At 42.8% G+C, this 22,746-nt stretch overlaps 3 protein-coding genes and 1 pseudogene across 4 annotated transcripts; 1 reads left to right on the top strand and 3 right to left on the bottom strand.

Annotated features, from left to right (window-relative positions):
* Positions 1 to 670: 670 nt before the first annotated feature.
* pigm (phosphatidylinositol glycan anchor biosynthesis, class M) lies at positions 671 to 3,888 on the bottom strand. The gene is made up of 8 exons (XM_068582134.1): positions 3,487 to 3,888; positions 2,704 to 2,877; positions 2,393 to 2,513; positions 2,032 to 2,275; positions 1,806 to 1,909; positions 1,414 to 1,568; positions 940 to 1,041; positions 671 to 838 (listed from the first exon to the last, which is right to left on the bottom strand). Exons 1-8 carry the CDS (start codon positions 3,655 to 3,657, stop codon positions 671 to 673), a joined length of 1,239 nt encoding a protein of 412 aa, XP_068438235.1. The 5' UTR covers positions 3,658 to 3,888.
* Positions 3,889 to 5,285: 1,397 nt separating this feature from the next.
* Positions 5,286 to 12,127, bottom strand: LOC137788821 (leukocyte elastase inhibitor-like). 2 transcript variants are annotated; one of them, XM_068581936.1, is made up of 10 exons: positions 12,010 to 12,127; positions 11,179 to 11,360; positions 9,532 to 9,663; positions 8,138 to 8,278; positions 7,779 to 7,896; positions 7,551 to 7,693; positions 7,182 to 7,259; positions 6,967 to 7,056; positions 6,278 to 6,458; positions 5,286 to 6,182 (listed from the first exon to the last, which is right to left on the bottom strand). In XM_068581936.1, the coding sequence occupies exons 2-10, from the start codon at positions 11,353 to 11,355 to the stop codon at positions 5,956 to 5,958; spliced, it is 1,287 nt and encodes a 428-aa protein (XP_068438037.1). In that variant the 5' UTR covers positions 11,356 to 11,360; positions 12,010 to 12,127; the 3' UTR covers positions 5,286 to 5,955. The 2 variants fall into 2 exon arrangements, with proteins under 2 accessions (XP_068438037.1, XP_068438039.1); XM_068581938.1 differs by lacking the exon at positions 9,532 to 9,663.
* A 1,448-nt stretch (positions 12,128 to 13,575) lies between these two features.
* LOC137788974 (leukocyte elastase inhibitor-like) lies at positions 13,576 to 19,094 on the bottom strand. Its single transcript, XM_068582186.1, has 9 exons — positions 19,017 to 19,094; positions 18,275 to 18,456; positions 16,439 to 16,579; positions 16,080 to 16,197; positions 15,852 to 15,994; positions 15,123 to 15,200; positions 14,907 to 14,996; positions 14,601 to 14,781; positions 13,576 to 14,222 (listed from the first exon to the last, which is right to left on the bottom strand). The coding sequence occupies exons 2-9, from the start codon at positions 18,449 to 18,451 to the stop codon at positions 13,996 to 13,998; spliced, it is 1,155 nt and encodes a 384-aa protein (XP_068438287.1). The 5' UTR covers positions 18,452 to 18,456; positions 19,017 to 19,094; the 3' UTR covers positions 13,576 to 13,995.
* Positions 19,095 to 19,143: 49 nt separating this feature from the next.
* Positions 19,144 to 21,988, top strand: LOC137789066 (leukocyte elastase inhibitor-like; annotated as a pseudogene).
* The last annotated feature ends 758 nt before the right edge of the window (positions 21,989 to 22,746 follow it).

The following is a 22,746-nucleotide window of genomic DNA, read 5'->3' as shown; positions in this document are numbered from 1 at the left end:
CATAGATTTCCTCCGTGGATTTGGAGGACATCTGATCCCAAATTCCTGCTTCAAATTTAAGTGGTGAGCACAAACATGGAAGCGAGACACTCAAACTGAGTGACGCCTAGCTATTCACAAGCTGCCCGTTCCTCCCTCTGGAATGAGAAAGTGCCTGCCTTTCTCAAGATGGCAGTGACAGTGGCAAGCGGAAACCTTTGAAGGGTGTGTTAAGTATTTCGGTGCAAAGCTGTTCAACATTGTGGTTGTTAAACTGTGGAAGGGCTGTGTGTGTTCTCTGATCCACGGATGGTATTTTTCCCCTGACAACAAATGTAAAACATCTGCTTTGTCATGTGGTGTAGCCATAGGTGGAAGAACAGACTTCAAAGTTTCACTAAAGAGAAAGCAGTACAACGACAATTTTCTGCCCCATGTGAGTCATTAAGGATTTTAAGTGTTTTGGCCTCCAGTGGCATGCATTTAATCAATGGTTTTAACTCTGAACGACTGAAATTATCCCATGGATTTAGTCACTCAGAAAATAGCACTGTGTGTATCTGTTCTGTCCTAAAATTATTTAAGTTCCAGGAAATAGTAAAGTACTGGGGACTCTGAGAATTAACAAAATAAACACTTTATTGCATTGAACATCTGTAGTCTATCATCTTCAGATGAAATGACTGGAATGTCAGTCAACCTTCAGTCTCTGTGGAGTTGGAGTCGGTTTGTAATGGGCTACGATCTGAATCAAGATGAATGAGTTGATGATCAAGAAGAGTAGACCAGCCAGCCACATTAGCAGGAAGGTGTTGTAGCCTTCAAACTCCAGGAAGTAGGCTGGGCCCAACCAGACACCCTGATGGTGTAGAGAAAATATATTAGCTTCTCGTACCAAAGTCCATTTGAGTTACTTTGTTCAAAGCCCTGCAAACTCAAGAATACGATCAATTGAATTACCTGTCCAGCAAACCAGAGGAGGAGCAGTCCCACTCCCTGTTTTAGCGACAGACTCAGGTGAGGGATGACCAGAGGGAGGAGACACAGGTACCACAGGAAGTACTATGAAAGGATAACACACAACATATGACCACACCTGATGCAGGTACGATAAAACAGATGCAATCAGGTTCACTCAATGAGTCTATATGCTGCCTTCCTCTCTTTGTTCTTACTTTGTGACTACGTCACTTGAACACTTTGATTTATCTTATTGCATGTCAGGTGATTCTCTCTAAGAGATCTGCCTTTTGAAAATAGAACTGATAAGTATCATTGGACTAAACTACAAAAAAAAACAAGTTATAAAGATAAAGTATCTCTTCTTAATTGGATCCCACCACCCACCCACCAAAAAGCATCCCCATGTCCTTGTTCCAACTCATCTCAATCATGAAAATGCATTTAATTACAAACATTGACTGCTTGATGTACCTGTGAAGTGCAAACTTTGTTTAAAGAGACAAAGATGGCGGTATGCAGGAAGCAGCAGAAGGCTAGGTCAGAGTGAAAGGCCCATGACGCCACCACCAGCAGGACGAGCTGAGGCAGGAATGCTGCCAGGCCAAGCCACTGGCTCCACCTGCTGTCTGCGCCCAACAAAAGAATTAGATCAAGCTATGAAAGATGCATTGTCTCTTGCAATCTAAAACAGTCGTCATAAAATGGTTTAAACTTTAAAACAGATTTAATAAACAACCACTTCATTGCTGCTGACCAGGCACTTATGCACACTAGCTTGAATCAGACGCTGGTCTTTGTTCTGTAGTTCTGTCTGCAGCCAAGCGTCACACTAGAAGGCTATGAAGGGATGGAGCGGTGAATACCTGTGGTGAGGTAAAGCATATAGAAATATGGAGAGAAGTTGTGTCGGATGTCCCTCCTGGTCAGGTGGTACAAGTAGGTCTCGTGAAGGAACTCCCAGCCATACCTGACAATTCAGGAAAGGATTGTTCAGTGTATTTCTTCAGATAAGGGATGGCATGGAGAGGCTAATATTGAGTCATATCAGAAATACTTCAGACATTTTTAACTAGCTGGGTAGATTCTCACATGTAGTAGAAGAGGGCTGTAAGCAAACAGAAAACTCCTCCGGCCACACTTGCAAAGAGGAACAGCTGCCGGTTGAGGAAGCTTCCAATAAACCCCATGAACCAACTCCACCCTTTTTTGACCTTCTCTGATCTGGCCTCTGGCGTGCGCAGTGACAGAGCGATGGGCAGAGCATATGTAACGGGGTAGATCTTCATATGTACTGACAGACCATAGAGCACAGCACCCCACATCAGATGCCGGGCTAGAAAAAAAAAGAAGGTCAAAAGTATTAGCACAAGACCTGAGTATCTTCATTTTAGCTTAAAATGTTGTTTTAAACCTCAAAAGCTCCACACACACACAACATCCACACCCTCACCTTCCAGACAGAGTAACGTCCCCAGCACCAGAGCTGCCAGTATTGACTCAGCATTCCCTCGGCTGGACACTCCCATGGGCAGTGGGTTGAGTAGCCACAGAGAACAAACATGCCGTGCAGTCTGAACATAAACCCCCAAAACACAACTTAATCTGAGGTGTGTGTTTCCAGCAAGGCTATACACTGCTTTATCAGGACAAAACAAATGAGGTATTTCCAACAATGGTCAGCTATTATAAAGAATCTATCCTCATGAAGGATTTATGTTTAACAACACAAATTGATTTATTAAAAAGTGCCGGAAAACATACCTCAGAGCTCAGACCTCTCAGGCGGAGGATTCTGTAGATGAGCAGTCCTGACAGCACGTCACACACGACGAAGAGGATCTTGCCAAACACCATGCTGAGATAGATGTTAGGGGTGAGCAGCCATGCTAAGAGAGGAGTGTAGCGGTAGGTTGATCTGTTGTACGGGGACTGGCCCTGTGAGGAAGGAAGGTTCCCACATTAAAATGATGGAGTACATCAACGTATGTAAGAGCAACCGAGTGTACTTAAAGTATCAAAAGTACTCATCACGCAGAATCACCAACTCATTGTTATTGGATCATTATTGAGGCATTAACATGGAGTAAGTAGTACTTTAATGTTGTAGCTGAAGACCATTTTAACTGTCATGTGTTATGGAGTTTAATCTATAATGTTAACGATGCATCATGCTCTATGAACTAATCATGTTTGGCATGTTACATCTTAACCTGAAAAGCAAGTATAACTTTGGTTAATTAATTTAAAGGAGTAAAAAAAAGATATTTCACGAGGAAAAATTAGTAGAAATTTAGTTTTTAATGTTGACATTTTGTTTGAAGTCTTTCAAAGGTGATGTTAGGTAAGCAAGTTATTGTGAGCATGTCACTACATTACCAATGACGTCATATAGTAATAGTACCTCGGAATCACACTCAAGAACTTGAGAGATGTACCTCCCACCTCGTCTTTCTCATTGCTGGCCCAGTATTATATTAGGAGACACATCCACAAACAGCTTCCTCTGACTACTTCCGGTCACAGACGTTATAAGACTGCTATTACCTCAGTGATGAATCTTGCAGCATCTGTGAACACGTGGTAGTCGATGTCAGTGTACTTCACCACCATAGTCCTGTCCTGGTAGTCTCCATAAGCGACCAAGGCCAGTCGTAGAGCGAAGGAAGCCGTGAGGAGGACATGCTTCTCTGTGAGCTTTGTTATTAGCCTCTCCATCGCCAGCCAAGCAGGGGAACCAGTTCAGCGGGCAGCACGGGAAGCTAACGAAGCTAGTTTGTCATCTTTGAGCCGGAATGCGTCAGCCAACGTGTCCGTTTCCCTCATCTCAATATCCCCTACGACCTCTGGTGATATAGCCCTTACGTACTGTCAATAAGAGATTTGTTTTTGAATAATTGGACTTCAAGCAAGACAACCAGGAAGTCAACCGGAAGTGGCGTGCCTAAGTTCTTCTTCTTCTTTGCCCTCTCGTCGGGGCTCAAACACACCGATGCAACAGCGCCACCTAGTGATGGGATGATGCTACCTCAAGGAGTGTATTGACACACTACACAAACTGTGTCGGCACTCTATTGAAACTGTGTTGGTCACTCAATAGTGACCCCTTCAGGTGTTCTGAAATCATTGCAGGTAAATGAAATGAGAAGATGGACAAGGTAAAATGCTGCAAATCCAAAATGAGCCTGCGAAACATTTAATCACCAGTCCTTTATTTAAGATATAATCTCATTATTGTATAACTTCATTCGCTCAATTTGTGAGTCAAGTTGAGATGTCTATGAGAAGAGTTTAAAATAGGCTTCAAACCTTGTTGATGTAAATGCTAAACTGAGTTGGTTTGTAAAATATCGCAAATTTGTATTAAAATTCAGAGTTCAACTTTTTATCTTATGTGTGGAAGTTTGTTAACTTAAGTGTTAAAGCATAAAAAATAAAAAAATTACATATAGATTCATTTATGCATTTTTATTGAGGAACAACAGTTTTTGTAGGGTGTTTGCTCTAAGGCGATTTCTCCTCTTACACACCAGTTCCCCCGCCTTGAAAAAAAACTCCATCCAACAAACCCACAACATGTTGACACAGTTTGCTTCCTTATAAACACAATTTGGCGCCGTCACATCCAAGCAATACCGTTCCTGTATCGGTCACGTGATTTTTTCTTAAAGTGATACACGCACCAATACGGGGTTTCACTCTTGTGTGCGCAACACTGTGCTGACGCACCAGTGTTGTTCGTCCCATCACTAGCGCCACCTGCTGGACTGGAGTAAGGTGCATTTACCGACAAACATAATGTCGTCCTTGTGGTAACTGGGAACGACAAACGCCTCGTCTCCCTGTGTTATGTTTAACACACCATTACATGTCCCATTGCTCTATTACGCAGCACACATCTTATGTTATCTGTCTGTATAATTCCTGTGTGTCCAGAACAGTAAACCTGCTTTATTTATTCTCCTGTTTCTACATCTAAAAAGTTTCTTTACGCAAATGTTATTTAAAACATTACTAGACCTCCATGTTTGAATAGTGTAACAACTCCAGTTTTGAGCTTTCAAACTGTGTGGATTTCTTTCATGAACACATGTCACGATTTTGATCTGAGGGAAGAAACATTCATTAGGAATAAGACACTTGTAGTACCTGAAGTATACTTTCATATAGTATTAACCAAAGCATCACTGCTGTCAGCGATAAGGTAAAACATTAACACGAAGTCAAAGGTGTCTCATTGACAACTGGTGTAGTATTAATACACAAACCACTATGACTGATCAAACTGAGGGTTATCCATCTTACACAGGCAGATCTTAATGTCAATAAAATACTTTTCTTTTTAATGTGACAAACAATATTTTTGAACCGCACACTTTTATTCCACATGTAAAATTATAAGGACACATAAACTGACATAGACTCGATGCCAGTTCAAACCTTCAGTTAAGCTCTTTATAGCCTGTATTTATTATATGCATGATGGTACAATTACAAGCAACTGCACTTTCGTAGATTACGCCAATCCCTAAACACAGTTGAATTTCATCACATTATTCTCTTTGGTTAACTGAACATGTGAAAAGTTCTGTAGATAAAGTGTATCAAATTATGCAACAGTTGTATTTTCATAGGGTATACAAGTAAAGTTGACATAGAAAAGGAGAAATTGTGATTAAAGCAAATTCTTCCTCAGGGTGTCGGGCTTTAAAAGGTATAGATTAACTAGGGTGGGGTGTAAAGGGTGCAGCAAACAGGGCCATACGTGGATTACAGACAAAGTAAACCAGATCCTCAGAAGTGACGCAAACAGGAAGCCACACTTCGGAAATTTCAACACCACCAACTTTACTCGTCATTCTGGTGTTAAAGATAAAAGACTCAGAGTGTGATTAGCTAGAAGACTCTCTAGGGTGGTGATTCTCAACATTCTTCCAGTAATGCTCATAAAATTGCATAGTTAATGTATTGTACGCCTCCCCCTCCTGTTGAGAAACCCTGCTCTCAACGGCGTGATCACTTTGGGGAGCAGTATCGGCCGGCAAAGAGAACGCTCATGGAGGGGTTATGTCGGATGAAGAAGAGGAAGGGGTGGTCTGCGATGAAGGGGCGCTGTGGCATGGCACAGCGAAGCATCATGACAGCAGCAGTGGCAGCAGCCGCCTCAGTTCCCTCCTCATTGACCTCCACGAAAGCCTTGTGGACGACTTTCGACAACATCAGGTCGTTGCCGGGAGCCATGCCTGTCACAGGAGAGAACAGAGACGGTTCAGGTTGTGCTTGTCTGTTCCATGAATTACTTTGAATATATCTGATATGATCCAGGCACACGTCTTACCAGAGAAGTCACACTTTGACATGTCGAAGGCGTCCACCATGCCCATGCTGATCAGGACATTCTTCATGTCGTAATTCTCCTCCATCTTGAACCGAGGAAGCCCCACCTGGAGCTCAACTTCATCCATCATGTCTGGACGAGTCCACTCCACGAAGTTCTCATAGGTCAGCTCCTTCTCCAGCTGGGGATGGAAACACAGGGCTCTCAAGTTTTGAAGGCAGACAAGCGTGACATATATCGACTGGGGCCGTCGTCGACGCGGGGGGGGGTGCAGTGTGAGAGAAGCGACGGTGACGACGACAAATACGCGCCGCCGGACGGCTCCAGTCCCGCCTGTCATTACATCTTACCCGGATACAACACATGCAAAAGATATGTTTTTATGATTGGCTGTAGCCCAGCTCATGTCTGCGCGCTGCGGCACATTAAGTAGCCTGGAGGTTTTTTTCAGGGTGAGAAATACGATGTGTGGATGGAGGGCGTGATTTAAGACCGAAATGCGTGACAGTCACGCTCAACGCGTGACACTTGAGAGCCCTGGAAATACAATCAATGATGTGTTTGCCTGCATCTTGTGGACTTCTTTACGTGTATGTATGTATGTGTGTGTGTGTGTGTGTGTGTGTGTGTGTGTGTGTGTGTGTGTGTGTGTGTGCGTGCGTGCGTGCGTCCGTGTGTGTGTGTCCTACCTTCTCCAGACCCGTAGTACTGTCCTCTATCTCACTGGGTAAAAAGATGAGCATGCTGAGCTCCTTTCCTTGGTAAGGCATCTCTAGGATCTGTGCAACAGAGGGTTTCAAGTTTTACAGGAAAATATACATCCTGTTCTGACAACTACATGTTTGTTTTATGTAATAATAACAAGTTAACAACTGTTTGATGGACTGACAGACAAACTAGTTACCTGGCAGCTGGCTTCCGGGATGTACGTCAAGGGGAACTTGGATTTCTGGTGCATCATCTTCACTGACTTGGTTTCATTCTGACAACAAGCAGAAAAATATGCAGAGCTTGAAGAGAAACTGAACACCAAGTGAAATGTTGTACACATGGTTTTGTTGCAGGGAAGTAAAAGTGTACTGAGGGTGTGGTCAGTGCAAAGTAAAATCACTGCCAAAAGGATGTTTCCTTCGTTTCATTCTTTCAATGAAGAAGTCAAAATAAACCTCCATTGCCTTCATGGTTTGTGCTACTTTGCAATAAAGTTTTAAAACCCATATTTACTGACTTTTGTCAATCCGTGCTAGTCAATGACACCTTTTCACCTTGTTACCTTGTTGAGTCTAAACTGAGCATCCCGTGTGTCTTTCTCTTTAAACTGCTTGTTCCAGTTGCCTTTGAAGTAGATGGCATTGACCAGCACCAGCCTGGTGAGGCTGTCCACAACACCCTCGGCCAGCAAGTCCTTGATTTTACCTGCAAATCAAAAGAGACACAAACGTGAAGCAACACTACCCAAAGGAAAGCTGTCTACTGCCATGTTTCCATGAGTCAGACCCACCTTGTGTCTGCTCGTGCACCCATGTGTTGATGTTGAGCCGGGCCGCCTCTGAGCTGGATACGAAGTCCACCGACTGCAGCTCTGCGCTGTAGTGCTTCTTGGTTTTCTCTAAATAATCCTGGAATCATCAACGACACATTGATTGAGTCTGATCATCCAAAACTAAATAATCTCTTTGCTGAACTTTCATGAGTCCAGTAACAGCTGGAGAAGTATTTCCACAGTTTTACTTGTTGGTATGCTGGCGTACTGTCCACCTCCTCGTTCATCGTTTCTTAAACACAGCTGAAAGATTCCTATGTGGGCCTCTCATTCACTCCAGCCTCACATGTACACTACACACATGCTGCAACACACACCTCAACAAACTTGTAGGACTGCTCCCCGTACAGCCTGTTAGCAACACTGAGGGCGTACGGAGCGTCGGCCTTGTTGAGCTTGCTCAGCAGTTGGGCAAAGCTAACGTGGACATCATCCAGACAATCCTGGGTTTTCAGGCACTGTGGAAAAAGTAGACGAGTGTTACAGAGATGCACTGAGCACGTGACAGACCAGTCTATTGCAAACAGTATATTAGACGAGTTATCTTGTCGATTAAGTGATGAGCTCCACAAGTTTTCCTTGTTGAGGTTGGTGCTCCACGCTATGCATTAGCAGGTTTCTTACATTAGGTCGAGTGATGGTCGGTAGCAGTCACTCACCTGAAATACTTCCTGATATATTTGGTTACAAAGTACTCCTTTTGTTTATTAATGGGTCATAAAAATATGTATCTACAGGGAAGAACTTGATTGCTTGGACTTTCTCATCACTTAATGGGTATGATAGTTATATTTTGAACAGGGCTTTAAGTTGAAGGCTTTCAGTATTTCACTCTCCACATACTGAACACATTGTATCTGAGAACATCATAATCATTGACATGTCAATATTAATGCACAACATCCCAACACCGACTGAGAAATATGGCAAAAGACAAAAAAGAAAGAATAAAAAACAAACATGGAAAAAGAACAGGGACCACCTTTAAAACACCTTTTAACACCTTTAAAACAGACTTTAGACAACCGATGGAAATGAAACATCCACATGAAGATGCCCAGCATCCCTCCACCATGTTGTTATTTACATGGTTATCTTAAAACAAAAAAAACATGACCAATCTGATGATTCAACTGTGAGTTTTTAAATCAGCGACACCATCACAGTCGTTTTCGCAGAAAGTTGTCATGACGATTGTTAAATATGATGTCAACCACATCCAAGAAGGTTAGACACAAGGATAAGGCATACATATATACACAAAAGAAAATGGCTTAATGTGTGTGTACACTATTTTCTTAAGTTTGGTTGAGAGGATTAAGTCTAATCACAAGGTGATTTCCAGTAGCTGCAAGAGATATTAAAATAAAAGCAAACCAGGAAGATGCCAACAATCGAACAGCCAGGACGACATTCCTGTGCATGATGCAATTAAATGTCGGTTTCAACTGTTGGACACACACACACTAAACCTTCAGTACACAGCAGTCAGCTCGGGTGCCTCCCTTGAATTGCTGTTTTGTTGTCTTTTTCAAATTCAGTTTGAGCAGCAGATTGGAGATCAGCAGCACAGAACAAGAGAACAAGCACTAAATTCTCTTTTGAAGCCGCCGGCTCTCCGTCCCTGAGGATCCCCTCACCAGATGACACCAGACTGTTAGTAAAAGGCCCCTCAGTAAGTTAATCATTCCTCCGCTGTCTGCTTTGTTACCATCTTCTGAAGAAACGGTGGCAGTTTCAACTCAGCCTTCTGCTGCATCTGCATCTGCTGCATCTGCTGCATCTGCTGCATCTGCTCGGCTCCAGCATGCCGGGGCTCCTTTGCCTCGGTGAAGCCGAGGACCTACAGTGGGGGTGTAGCTGTGTTGACTGTTCGGTTAGACACCAACCTGTCTCCGGACAGGAAGTAACAATACCATCCGAGTGGGTTTGTATGCAGGATGTTAACCTGATATTTTGGAACGATGGATCCAAGATGATGCCAAGTCGCATCTTGGTCTGGAGAAGGGAGGAAACCCTGTTTCTGTAGTTCTAAACCCATCTCCAGCACGAAGAGATACGCAGATGATGCCCGGAGCTACACATTATGTGGCGGCACCAGTGCATGAACAGTTCAGTAACCACGCTAATGGCTGACGGGAAGGAAGTTCTTGCAATCTCGGATATATGTAGATGTTGACACACACGTTTCTTAAAGGATTGGAGTATTTACTGAAGCAGCAAGCTGGCTAATGGCTAAGCTAGAAAACAAATATTTGGTAAATTGCTTCTAAAAGCCAAATCCTCATTAGCAGCCTCATGTCAGTGTCACGCACGCAACACACACTCCCACTCACTCACACAGCCACTCCCTCTCTTGCTCACCAAGTCATGCTTGCACATACTGTGAGCTTCCACCTTCTGGAACAAACCCAGCCTTTACACAAAGAACACAAGAGGACAAAACTCCTGGCTCTGCAGAGTGAACTCTTTCATAAAAGGGTGTATTTATAGAACCGATGTTGGCCCTGTCAAGCTGCCGGCCGTTGTCTGGGTGTGTCTTTACGTGAGCAATCCTTTAGAAAAATGTTGTGATTTTCATTCTTCTGCTGCTACTTCTCCTGTTCAATCGGCCACTGTGTGAGTTTTGTTTCTTCTCCTCAAGGTGTTAAAGTAGAAAGCAGTCTATTATTTCACAAGTATATTACTATGCATAACTATTTCCATGTCTCATAACCGCTGAATAGACATCAATTAGGTTTAAAAAACAAAGTAGGAAATTCGTTCAAATTTAAGTGCTGTGCCTACATTGGTAATGAGAGCAGAGTCAAATTAGTCATTACTATGAATGGTCTGATTCTAAATAGTTGGGTTTAATTATGTAATTAATTAGAATTAATTATAGAGGACTGCAAATATTCTGGAATCCATTCAGCGTTTTAAAGTGTGTGTCACCTGGTGAGCAAGACAAGTGTCTGCTGCACATGACATAATAGGAACAGATAAGGTGTCCAGAATACTTTACCTATATCTTTATTGCCCTTTCACGTCCCCGTAGTAACACAACAAAGAAACCCCCCATAAAACCTGAACGGAAGAGATCTTTTAGAATTTTTGCTGACGCCGAAAAGAAACCACTGGTGATTCATGCTGAACGAGGGCTGACACATCTGCAGTTCATTCATATCACATTTATCCCACTATCTGCAATGTTGCTTGAAATTGTGTCAGGCAGGAGCTGGGTGGACTTTCAGGGGATTTCAGAGGACGCCGCTTGTGAAACCTGCATCCGTTTGTCCACCGAACGGACAAAACAACAGAATCACCCTGAACCATGGTGCACAAAGCCATTCATGTTCATCTTTTCCTTTTACTGTACCTCTGACATCTGCGTGGCTGTGTTGCCCCCGGCCCCCAGCATCACCATAGCCAGAGCTGAAGAGATGCTGAAAGGGGAGTAGAAGACATTCGCTGTCTTGTCGTCATCTCCAAACTTTTTGAGCAGAGCCAGAGAGAAGGTGGTGTTGGCCTTGGACAGAGGGGTCAGTGATGCCATGGTGTCTACAAAGAAGGGAGGGCCCAGCATTCATTATTGCTTTACAAAGATCTAAAATGTTTTCAACAGTTTGTGTCTCTTTACTTATAGTTATATATTTAGTAATATATAACTAAATGGTGGTTTTCATTCATAATTCGAAATGATATAGAAATGATTTAGAAATTAAGATTATTTTGAAATTAGCTGCATCGTTGGTGGTGTCAAATTTACTGGTAGACAGTAATAATTATATTTACAAAAAAAATCATATATTCTAAAAAGTATTTAATAAGTGATTGTTTGTCAATATGATTACAATATTTTACACATTTTAGAAAGTATTGCACTTCCGGATTCATCAATGGAATAATAACAGCTGAAATGGTGAATGTCGCTCATGCATAACACAAAGAGTAGCTACTGATCATGTTACATTAAGTAGCTATATATCACAACTTAGAATAACATATTCTAGCATTTACTATGATTCATTCTTAACGCCACACAATGCGTCAACCGAGTTAAATGTCTATTAAGTATACATCTATAACACAGTCCTGTTGAACCTGACCTGTATAAACGAGTAAAGTTACTTTTAATACACCAACTGCATATAAACTAAATAATCCCATCTCACCGTCTCAATCTAAAATAAACTAGTCTTCTACTTACTGACAGAGAGCTTTCTTGTATTCCTCAAGTGTTCAATCGCCTTTCTGTCACAGGAAGACTTCTGTCTCAACCATGAGTTTTATTATTTACACGCTGAGTGACACGCCCCGAAAACTTTCCAAATGAGCTTCCGCATTCTCATCAAGGACAGTTAAAAGAGAAGAAGACCGGGCGTATGACACCGGGATACAACGCATGCGCAGTGACATCTGGTCTCCACTGCGCATGCGTCATACTTTATAGCCCCATAACCTGTCCAAACCTTTCGTGTACAAGCCCATTGATGTGAACTAGTCTCATATGTTATTGTACGGAAGCCGTACGGGGATAACAGCTTTCAGACTTCTCATTTTTTTGCTATGGTTATTGCTGTAGACTACAAATCACACTTTAATCACTGCAACCGGTGCATTATACATACATCTATTCTCTCTGTGTATATAATATTGTTATTATGGATTCTTACCGTTCATTTTGTATGACTTGGAAGGAATATTTTCAATCAATCAATGACAATCGATTCCTGCCAAAAGCTTGTTTCACTGTAAGTGTTATTTCTACATAAATCTGTTGCCTATGAGATCGAGGGGATCAAATTAAATCACGATTACTGAACAAAACAAAGCCTTCATCAGATTAGTTAACTTGGACTGAGTTATTATTTTACATTAATTCCATTATTTCCTGTATTAAAACGAGTCGACCAGTTTAAGGGAGAAAACACGTTGAATCACATTACTGAATCACACTGTTTTGTTAAGTGTATTTTGAATGTTTACAGTATTCAGTTTTGTTGAGTGCATTTTGAATGTTTATAGTCATTCAGTTTCATTGTAATACAACAGGATATTGTGAGAATAAAGCAAACAGAATGGAGCCAGATATGAAAAAATGAATCTGTTATATCTAATTGTGAAATTAGTTTGAATAGTGTAACAGCCCCAGTTTTGAGGATTCAAACTGTGTGGTTTTCTTTTAACGAACACATTATTCTTTTGATCTCAAAAAAGAAACCCCCTTTGGGAATAGGACTCTTAAAGTAGTTCATGGAGTGTACTTCGTCTCTTTCATATATAGTTGACCAAAAGAGCTCTTGTTCTTTATTGTCTATATTTGTTATGGGCAATCTTGCTCAGACTCTTGACTTTTGAACATATTTATGCTGAAAATAAGTTAAACATGTTAAAGGCAATTAGTTGTGGATTCCTTTGAGATCTAGAACAATGGGGTCTGACATTCATATGGTGGTCATATGAGCTGTAGAACTCTAAGGTTCCCTAATAAGTAAACCCCTAATAAGGAGTCCACTAATAAGGAGTCCACTAATAAGGAGTCCCCTAATAAGGAGACCCCATGATGGAACTGATTAACTAGGGTAGGGTGTAAAGGGAGCTACAAACAGCACAATATGTACATTACAGACAAAGTGAAGAGTGCAAGAACACAATGCTCCAGAAACACACAGAGGTGATGGAAACAAGAAGCCAAGCCACACTTAGGACATTTAAAAACTACCAACTTTACTTGTCATTCCCAAGAGAACGCTCATGGAGGGGTTATGTTGGATGAAGAAGAGGAACTGGTGGTCTGCGATGAAGGCACATGGCATGACTAAGCACTGCAACTGGAAAGTAGCAACAACGGCGGCAGACGCCTGAGTTCCCTCCTCATTGAGGAAAATCCAGGCCATTATTTGAGGAATGCATTTGTTGTTTGACGATTTAATGACATATCATAAAAAGGTTGCAGCAAACAGGGCCATACGTACATTAAAGACAAAGTAAACCAGACCTTAAGGATGAGATTAGGTGCAAAAGATAAATCAGTGGAACAACACAGTGCCCCAGAATACACAGAGGTGATGCAAACAAAAAGCCACACTTAAGAAATCTCAACACCAAAAGCGATCCTCATCATTCTGGTGTGAAAACTAAAGGAGTGTGATTCGCTATTGGGAACTCAGAAACCCTGCTCACAACGACGTGATCACTTTGGGGAGCAGTAGCGGCCGGCAAAGAGAACGCTCATGGAGGGGTTATGTCGGATGAAGAAGAGGAAGGGGTGGTCTGCGATGAAGACACGTGGCATGACAAAGCTCGTCACACTGATCATAACAGCAGTGGCAGCAGCCGCCTCAGTTCCCTCCTCGTTGACCTCGACGAAAGCCTTGTGGGCGACTTTCGACAACACCAGGCCGTTGCCGGGAGCCATGCCTGTCACAGGAGGGAACAGAGACGGGATGTTATAAATAAACACAGCGCCATTTCTCACCCTACACAACGGGAACGCTGACCATGTGGATAAACATATCTGACACAGAGGTGTAGTGGCTAGCATGCTCCGGACAGTCCTGTGTGGAGTTTGCATGTTCTCCAGTGTGGCAACATAGGTTCCCTCTGGGTTCTCCAGGTTGCTCCCACAGTCCAAAGACATACATCTTAGGTTAATTGGAGACTCTAAATTGCCCGTAAGGATGGATGTGAGTGTGAATGGTTGACTGTCTCTATGTGTGCCCCGCAATAAACTGGCGCCCCGTGACTCTGAGTAGGATAAGAATTGAATATCTGATATGATCCATGCACACGTCTTACCAGAAAAGTCACTCAGAGACGCGTCGAAAGCATCCACCATGCCCATGCTGACCAGAACATCTTTCATGTCGTAGTTCTCCTCCATCTTGAACCGAGGAAACCCCACCTGGACCTCAACTTCACTCATAATGTCTGGACGAGTCCACTCTACAAAGTTCTCATAGGTCAGCTCCTTCTCCAGCTGGGGATGGAAACACAATCAATGATGTGTTTGCCTGCATCTTGTGACTTCTTTATGTGTGTGTGTGTGTGTGTGTGTGTGTGTGTGTGTGTGTGTGTGTGTGTGTGTGTGTGTGTGTGTCCTACCTTCTCCAGACCCGTAGTACTGTCCTCTATCTCACTGGGTAAAAAGATGAGCATGCTGAGCTCTTTTCCTTGGTAAGGCATCTCTAGGATCTGTGCAACAGAGGGTTTCAAGTTTTACAGGAAAATATACATCCTGTTCTGACAACTACTTCAATGTATGGACAAGTTATCATCATAGTTTGATGGACTGACCGACTGTCAAATTGATCAACGAACCTCACAGCTGGCTTCCGGGATGTACGTCAAGGGGAACTTGGATTTCTGGTGCATCATCTTCACTGACTTGGTTTCATTCTGACAACAAGCAGAAAAATATGCAAAGCTTGAAGAGAAACTGAACACCAAGTAAAATGTTGTACTCATGGTTTTGTTGCAGGGATGTAAAAGTGTACTGAGGGTGTGGTCAGTGCGTAGTGACATCACTGCCAAAAGGATGTCAGGTTCTGTTTCACGGTTTCTGTCACCTGCTGGTGAAACATCCCTTCATGCACTTCTAGCATTTAGTCCACCAGTTCAAAGCCAGGTCACTTGTTAAACCATTTGTCAACGTTCATTACACAACACACATTCTCTCCTCTTCACCAGATAGAGCATCACTTCTACTGGAGCGTAGCAACCTATGAGTCACGCGTAGCCGTTGGGAAACGCTCCCTGCTAGTCTTGAGTAATTTGTGATCCAAAAATGTCAGACAAATGCTTTTTGATGAAGTGATCAAATCCCACCCTCTTTGCCTTTACACCATTTCTTATGGTCGGGTTTCCTGCCATGGCCTGGAAGCTGAATTATTTTTTATTTAACTTTGTTTCATTCTTTCAATGAAGAAGTCAAAATAAACCTCCATTGCCTTCATGGTTTGTGCTACTTTGCAATAAAGTTTTAAAACCCATATTTACTGACTTTTGTCAATCCGTGCTAGTCAATGACAGGTTTTCTTTGAGTGTTACCTTGTTGAGTCTAAACTGAGCATCCCGTGTGTCTTTCTCTTTAAACTGCTTGTTCCAGTTGCCTTTGAAGTAGATGGCATTGACCAGCACCAGCCTGGTGATGCTGTCCACAACACCCTCGGCCAGCAAGTCCTTGATTTTACCTGCAAATCAAAAGAGACACAAACGTGAAGCAACACTACCCAAAGGAAAGCTGTCTACTGCCATGTTTCCATGAGTCAGACCCACCTTGTGTCTGCTCGTGCACCCATGTGTTGATGTTGAGCCGGGCCGCCTCTGAGCTGGATACGAAGTCCACCGACTGCAGCTCTGCGCTGTAGTGCTTCTTGGTTTTCTCTAAATAATCCTGGAATCATCAACGACACATTGATTGAGTCTGATCATCCACAACTAAATAATCTCTTTGCTGAACTTTCATGAGTCCAGTAACAGCTGGAGAAGTATTTCCACAGTTTTACTTGTTGGTATGCTGGCGTACTGTCCACCTCCTCGTTCATCGTTTCTTAAACAAAGCTGAAAGATTCCTATGTGGGCCTCTCATTCACTCCAGCCTCACATGTACACTACACACATGCTGCAACACACACCTCAACAAACTTGTAGGACTGCTCCCCGTACAGCCTGTTAGCAACACTGAGGGCGTACGGAGCGTCGGCCTTGTTGAGCTTGCTCAGCAGTTGGGCAAAGCTAACGTGGACATCATCCAGACAATCCTGGGTTTTCAGGCACTGTGGAAAAAGTAGACGAGTGTTACAGAGATGCACTGAGCACTTGACAGACCAGTCTATTGCAAACAGTATATTAGACGAGTTATCTTGTCGATTAAGTGATGAGCTCCACAAGTTTCCCTTGTTGAGGTTGGTGCTCCACGCTATGCATTAGCAGGTTTCTTACATTAGGTCGAGTGATGGTCGGTAGCAGTCACTCACCTGAGAACATCATAATCATGGACATGTCAATATTAATGCACAACATCCCAACACCGACTGAGAAATATGGCAAAAGACAAAATGGGCAAAGGGAAGTAAAAAATAGAGGGACCACTTTAACACCTTCGTAGAAAGTCGTCATGACTTCGTTAAATATGATGTTAACCACATGCAAGAAGGTTATACACAAGAAGGAAACAGTTTAATGTGTGTGTACACTATTTTTCTACGTTTTGTTTAGAGGGTAAAGTCTAATCACACGGTGGTTTCCAGAGATAAAACACAACACACACCAGGGGGAAGCCATCAATAGAACAGCCAGGACTACATACCTGTGTATAATGTTAATATATGGTTTTGAACTGTTGGGCTAACACACACACGCAGACACACACACACACTCAACCTTCAGTACACAGCAGTCAGCTCGGGTGCCTCCCTTGAATTGCTGTTTTGTTGTCTTTTTCAAATTCAGTTTGAGCAGCAGATTGGAGATCAGCAGCACAGAACAAGAGAACAAGCACTAAATTCTCTCTTGAAGCCGCCGGCTCTCCGTCCCTGAGGATCCCCTCACCAGATGACACCAGACTGTTAGTAAAAGGCCCCTCAATGAGTTTATCATTCCTCCGCTAGCGACCTAGTTACCATCTTTGGCAGTTTGAACGGGGCCTGATGCTGCATCTGCTGCATCTGCTGCATCTGCTGCACCTGCTGCATCTGCTGCATCTGCTGCATCTGCTGCATCTGCTGGGCTCCAGCCTGCCCGGGCTCCTCTGCCTTGGTAAAGCTGAGGACCTACAGTGGGGGTGCAGCTGTGTTGACTGTGTGATTCAACTGATTTCAGAGCGGTGAGGATCCAAATCAGCGAGACCAACACAGTCATTTTCAGAGAAAGTCGTTATGAGAGATATGACATATGATGTTAACCACATCCAAGAAGGTTATTCACAAGAATAAGACATACATACCAAATAAAACAGCTTAATCTGTGTGTGCACTATTTTCCTGAATTTTGTTGAGAGGGTTAAGAATCGTAGTTTCAGAGATAAAACACACCAGGAAGAAGCCATGAATAGAACAGCCAGGACTTTACTCCTGTAAAATGTGGTTTTGAACTGTTGGACACACACTCCCACTAAACCTTCCAAGTTTAAACTTTAAACCCCCAAGTTTAAACCCCTCTAGCACAAAGAAATACGGAGAAGATGATCATAGTCACATATTATTTTACAAGAGCCAGTGAAGGCAAATTCCCTCATTGGACTAAATCATTGCAATTATGGTTGGCGGAAAGATTAATGACTAGTTATGACAAGAATTGAGGTGGATTCAGACTAAAAGATGGCCACTCCCACACCCTACCAGTTCTACAAGCCCAGATTTATCTGGGCCTATATGTGCTTGAGCAATCCTTTGTGATTTTTTGGAGGGAATTTTACAGGGTGAAACCTGTGTGTGTGTGTGCGTGTGTGTGTGTGTGTGTGTGTACTGTACCTCTGAAATCTGCGTGGCTGTGTTGCCTCCGGCCCCCAGCATCACCATAGACAGAGCTGAAGAGATGCTGAAAGAGGAGTAGAAGACATTCGCTGTCTTGTCCTCATCTCCAAACTTTTTGAGCAGAGCCAGAGAGAAGGTGGTGTTGGCCTTGGACAGAGGGGTCAGTGATGCCATGGTGTCTACAAAGAAGAAAGGAAATGTTTTCAAAAGTTTGTTTCTTTACCGAAATATACTGGTGATATATAACTAAGTAAGTGATGGTTGTTTTCATTCATAATTTAAGATTATTCTGGAATCAGCTGCATCGTTGGTGTCTTTGCAAATGTACTGGTAGATTGGAATTATATATCATAATTTTCGAGAAGGTATTTAATAAATCACGTTTTGTCAATATGATTACAACATTTTAGAAAGTATTACACTTCTGGAGTCATCAATGGAATAATAACAGCTGAAATGGTGAATGTCGCTCATGCATAACACAAAGAGTAGCCACTGATCATGTTACATTTAGTAGCTATATATCACAACTTAGAATAACATATTCTAGCATTTACTGTACTTCATTCTTAACGCCACACCGTGAGTCAACCAAGTGTCTGTCATATATAACACAAGCCAGTCCCGTTGTACCTGACCTGTGTAAACCAGTAAAGTTACTTTTAATACACCAACTGTATGTAAACTTAATAACCCCGTCCCACCGTCTCAATCTGAATTAAATTCATCTTCTACTTACTGACAGAGAGCTTTCTTGTATTCCTCAAGTGTTCAATCGCCTTTCTGTCACAGGAAGACTTCTGTCTCAACCATGAGTTTTATTATGTACACACTGACTGTCACGCCCCAAAACTTTGCCAGGTTACATGGAACTCGGCAAACCTGAAGGAAGACCGACCAGGCAGCGACACAATGCTGTGATGTTCCACCAGAGGGAGCTCGAGCTGCTCTCAAGGTTTCTTTGAGAGGATTTGTGAGGAACAGAGAGATGCTGCATGACTCAGGGCATGATGGGAAAACGCCTGACTGATCAGATTAGTCATAAACACTAAGTTTAGCAGAAAATACTTTTTTACGTGTAGTTGTAATTCTTAATGTTTGATTGTCGGCTAATTAGTCTCCTGCTGTGCAATGAACGTGTAATCTAAAAACATGGTCTATAATAACAAAGACTACGTATTACACATGATTACAACTGATTATGATGTTCTCAGGTGAGTGACTGCTACCGACCATCACTCGACCTAATGTAAGAAACCTGCTAATGCATAGCGTGGAGCACCAACCTCAACAAGGGAAACTTGTGGAGCTCATCACTTAATCGACAAGATAACTCGTCTAATATACTGTTTGCAATAGACTGGTCTGTCACGTGCTCAGTGCATCTCTGTAACACTCGTCTACTTTTTCCACAGTGCCTGAAAACCCAGGATTGTCTGGATGATGTCCACGTTAGCTTTGCCCAACTGCTGAGCGAGCTCAACAAGGCCGACGCTCCGTACGCCCTCAGTGTTGCTAACAGGCTGTACGGGGAGCAGTCCTACAAGTTTGTTGAGGTGTGTGTTGCAGCATGTGTGTAGTGTACATGTGAGGCTGGAGTGAATGAGAGGCCCACATAGGAATCTTTAAGCTTTGTTTAAGAAACGATGAACGAGGAGGTGGACAGTACGCCAGCATACCAACAAGTAAAACTGTGTTAATACTTCTCCAGCTGTTACTGGACTCATGAAAGTTCAGCAAAGAGATTATTTAGTTTTGGATGATCAGACTCAATCAATGTGTCGTTGATGATTCCAGGATTATTTAGAGAAAACCAAGAAGCACTACAGCGCAGAGCTGCAGTCGGTGGACTTCGTATCCAGCTCAGAGGCGGCCCGGCTCAACATCAACACATGGGTGCACGAGCAGACACAAGGTGGGTCTGACTCATGGAAACATGGCAGTAGACAGCTTTCCTTTGGGTAGTGTTGCTTCACGTTTGTGTCTCTTTTGATTTGCAGGTAAAATCAAGGACTTGCTGGCCGAGGGTGTTGTGGACAGCCTCACCAGGCTGGTGCTGGTCAATGCCATCTACTTCAAAGGCAACTGGAACAAGCAGTTTAAAGAGAAAGACACACGGGATGCTCAGTTTAGACTCAACAAGGTAACACTCAAAGAAAACCTGTCATTGACTAGCACTGATTGACAGAAGTCAGTAAATATGGGTTTTAAAACTTTATTGCAAAGTAGCACAAACCATGAAGGCAATGGAGGTTTATTTTGACTTCTTCATTGAAAGAATGAAACAAAGTTAAATAAAAAATAATTCAGCTTCCAGGCCATGGCAGGAAACCCGACCATAAGAAATGGGATCTTATGGGATTTGATCACTTCATCAAAAAGCATTTGTCTGACATTTTTGGATCACAAATTACTCAAGACTAGCAGGGAGCGTTTCCCAACGGCTACGCGTGACTCATAGGTTGCTACGCTCCAGTAGAAGTGATGCTCTATCTGGTGAAGAGGAGAGAATGTGTGTTGTGTAATGAACGTTGACAAATGGTTTAACAAGTGACCTGGCTTTGAACTGGTGGACTAAATGCTAGAAGTGCATGAAGGGATGTTTCACCAGCAGGTGACAGAAACCGTGAAACAGAACCTGACATCCTTTTGGCAGTGATGTCACTACGCACTGACCACACCCTCAGTACACTTTTACATCCCTGCAACAAAACCATGTGTACAACATTTCACTTGGTGTTCAGTTTCTCTTCAGGCTCTGCATATTTTTCTGCTTGTTGTCTGAATGAAACCAAGTCAGTCAAGTTCCCCTTGACGTACATCCCGGAAGCCAGCTGCCAGGTAACTAGTTTGTCTGTCAGTCCATCAAACAGTTGTTAACTTGTTATTATTACATAAAACAAACATGTAGTTGTCAGAACAGGATGTATATTTTCCTGTAAAACTTGAAACCCTCTGTTGCACAGATCCTAGAGATGCCTTACAAAGGAAAGGAGCTCAGCATGCTCATCTTTTTACCCAGTGAGATAGAGGACAGTACTACGGGTCTGGAGAAGGTAGGACACACACACACACACGGACGCACGCACACACACACACACATATACACACACACACACACACAAACACACACACACATACACACACATAAAGAGGTCACAAGATGCAGGCAAACACATCATTGATTGTGTTTCCATCCCCAGCTGGAGAAGGAGCTGACCTATGAGAACTTTGTGGAGTGGACTCGTCCAGACATTATGAGGGAAGTTGAGGTCCAGGTGGGGCTTCCTCGGTTCAAGATGGAGGAGAACTACGACATGAAGGATGTCCTGGTCAGCATGGGCATGGTGGACGCCTTCGACATGTCAAAGTGTGACTTCTCTGGTAAGACGTGTGCCTGGATCATATCAGATATATTCAAAGTAATTCATGGAACAGACAAGCACAACCTGAACCGTCTCTGTTCCCTCCTGTGACAGGCATGGCTCCCGGCAACGACCTGGTGTTGTCGAAAGTCGTCCACAAGGCTTCTCGTGGAGGTCAACGAGGAGGGAACTGAGGCGGCTGCTGCCACTGCTCCTGTCATGATGCTTCGCTGTGCCAGGCAAGAGCACAGCTTCATCGCAGACCCCCCCCCCCTTCCTCTTCTTCATCCGACATAAGCCCTCCATGAGCGTTCTCTTTGCCGGCCGCTACTGCTCCCCAAAGTGATCACGTCGTTGTGAGCAGGGTTTCTGAGTTCCCAATAGCGAATCACACTCTGAGTCCTTTAGCTTTAACACCAGAATGATGAGGATCGCTTTTGGTGTTGAGATTTCCTAAGTGTGGCTTCTTGTTTCCATCACCTCTGTGTATTCTGGGGCATTGTGTTCTTGCACTCTTCACTTTGTCTGTAATGTACATATTGTCTTGTTTGCAGCTCCCTTTACACCCTACCCTAGTTAATCAGTTCCATCATGGGGTCTCCGTATTAGTGGACTCCTTATTAGGGGTTTACTTATTAGGGGTTTACTTATTAGGGGACCTTAGAGTTCTACAGCTCATATGACCACCATATGAATGTCAGACCCCATTGTTCTAGATCTCAAAGGAATCCACAACTAATTGCCTTTAACATGTTTAACTTATTTTCAGCATAAATATGTTCAAAAGTCAAGAGTCTGAGCAAGATTGCCCATAACAAATATAGACAATAAAGAACAAGAGCTCTTTTGGTCAACTATATATGAAAGAGACGAAGTACACTCCATGAACTACTTTAAGAGTCCTATTCCCAAAGGGGGTTTCTTTTTTGAGATCAAAAGAATAATGTGTTCGTTAAAAGAAAACCACACAGTTTGAATCCTCAAAACTGGGGCTGTTACACTATTCAAACTAATTTCACAATTAGATATAACAGATTCATTTTTTTCATATCTGGCTCCATTCTGTTTGCTTTATTCTCACAATATCCTGTTGTATTACAATGA

The sequence above is a fragment of the Clinocottus analis genome, unplaced genomic scaffold (assembly GCF_023055335.1).
Source record: "Clinocottus analis isolate CAN_PGR_092001 unplaced genomic scaffold, fCliAna1.0.p SCAF_18, whole genome shotgun sequence".
NCBI classification, from domain to species: Eukaryota; Metazoa; Chordata; class Actinopteri; order Perciformes; family Cottidae; genus Clinocottus; species Clinocottus analis.
This window is presented reverse-complemented; position numbering and strand designations above follow the sequence as displayed.